Below are 1,870 nucleotides of genomic sequence, written 5' to 3'. Positions count from 1 at the left end.
TGAAACTGCTCTGTTAAAATTACAAAAAAACCCGATGTTTTTTTTTTGTGAATCCTCTAAGGTCTTTAAGCTTAAAATAAATGCGAATACTTGCCTATGAATATCCATCAAATTTCACATTTTTTTTACAATAAAATAAATCCACAAAACTCCTTCTATTCCAGTAATTAGCGGTGACTGTGAAGATGGCATTCGCCCACCATGGCTACTCTGGTTGGCCATCACACTCGGCGTGCTCTTCTTAATCATGTTGCTGATGAATATTTTCCTTTGTACCGCAATGAGCTGCAGTTGTGCGAATACCGAGGTAATTATCTCAACTAACCAAATCATTCATTGTCGAAATCTCGAAACTTAACCTGTGTATCATCTTTTTTCTCGGTTGTCATTGTAACTAATCTAGATCATCGAAAAAGAACCATCCATCATTGAAGAATACGATCCGTACCGAAGTTGGCATGGTAGTCAGTATGGATCGCGTTACTCACTGCATGGGCGCGACGCGCATAAAGGTTACACAAGCGGTGGCTCAACGATACACTCGAATAGGTCTGATAGATATTAAGATGACACAAACTAAAAGAAAAAAATATATATAGAAAAACATTTAAAACAAATTAAGCAAATAACAATGCGTTAAAAATAACTATGTATGTATAAATGTCTCTGTGCTACATACTATGTGTTAAAAACCACACACACAAAAAACAAAAAAGCAAGAACAAAAACAAGGAAAACATGGAGAAGACAATGCATGCCCGAACGACTTAAAAATTAAAAAACAAAAACACTTCCTTTCGTATGGTCATTGTTTTGAAAAATTACTGCCATTGGCCCCGACAAGCAACACTACTACTTATACGGAACATCGTACAGTACATACAGTGTAAAACAACAAGTTGTATGTGTATGCGTATGTGTTTATGTGTATGTAATTTAAATGTTTTAACAACTAATTTTAGAGTACAAATACTAAAGTAAAAACGAAAAAAAAAAACACAAAAATAAATAAGTAAATCGAGAGATAAGTTAATAAAACAACAACACAAATTTTCTATAACACAAATTGTAGGTATGTAGGTATTTCTATGCTGTAACTAACTGTTTAGCGGTCATAGTTTTCACTCAAATTATTTCTCACTCAACACGAATAGTTTGTTAATAATTTTCGAAAGAAGCTCAAAGCAAGGTAATATTAACTTCACTAAAATGTAAATACTTTGTAACATATTTATGTCACTCATTTTTATTTTCTTTTATTTTTACAACAACTTAATATTTACTTATATACTCAAATGCACACTCAATGCTCACACGCCCACTACTAAAACTCTACTGCAAATTTTAATTTTTATTTACATATACATATGTACATTTGTTGCAAGCAATATACAATAACCAGAAATAGTTTGCTTAAAAATTGTGTATTCTTGAAGGTCGATTCCCATTGACAATGACAATTATGCGATTGTACATTCGCGTCCCGGCTCTAGGCATAACGGACAAGCGCAAGGACACCGCAACCGCGGACCGCCCAGTAATATGTAACACACAAATATTCGATTATGTAATGCTAACTCCTAACGTTAAGTACAATTTTAAGAATTAAAATTAAAAAATATAAATATTAATTTAATCTTAAAAAAAAAAAGAAATAAATCGAACTGTATATAAAAATTTTATCAGCTCTTTTACTGTACACTCTTCTTATCCTTGCACTTTGGCTTTCGATACTTTCCGAAACTAACGAAATCAGNTTTTAAGAATTAAAATTAAAAAATATAAATATTAATTTAATCTTTAAAAAAAAAAAAAGAAATAAATCGAACTGTATATAAAAATTTTATGTAGCTACAGCTCTTTTACTGTA

General features: G+C 31.3%; 1 protein-coding gene across 1 annotated transcript in view; it reads left to right on the top strand.

Annotated features, from left to right (window-relative positions):
- Positions 1-1,667, top strand: part of LOC108379556 (uncharacterized) — a 5,825-nt gene extending 4,158 nt beyond the window's left edge. Inside the window, exons 5-7 of the mRNA XM_017635910.1 lie at positions 165-307; positions 404-549; positions 1,437-1,667. Coding sequence (XP_017491399.1) covers positions 165-307; positions 404-549; positions 1,437-1,548 — 401 coding nt within the window. The 3' untranslated portion in view covers positions 1,549-1,667. The remainder of the gene's footprint in view (positions 1-164; positions 308-403; positions 550-1,436) is intronic.
- The last annotated feature ends 203 nt before the right edge of the window (positions 1,668-1,870 follow it).

Source organism: Rhagoletis zephyria, unplaced genomic scaffold, assembly GCF_001687245.7.
Source record: "Rhagoletis zephyria isolate East Lansing unplaced genomic scaffold, Rhagoletis_zephyria_1.1 Rzeph_scaffold_16665, whole genome shotgun sequence".
Taxonomy (NCBI): domain Eukaryota; kingdom Metazoa; phylum Arthropoda; class Insecta; order Diptera; family Tephritidae; genus Rhagoletis; species Rhagoletis zephyria.
Note: the sequence above shows the minus strand (reverse complement) of the source record. Positions and strands in the feature narration are given on the sequence as shown.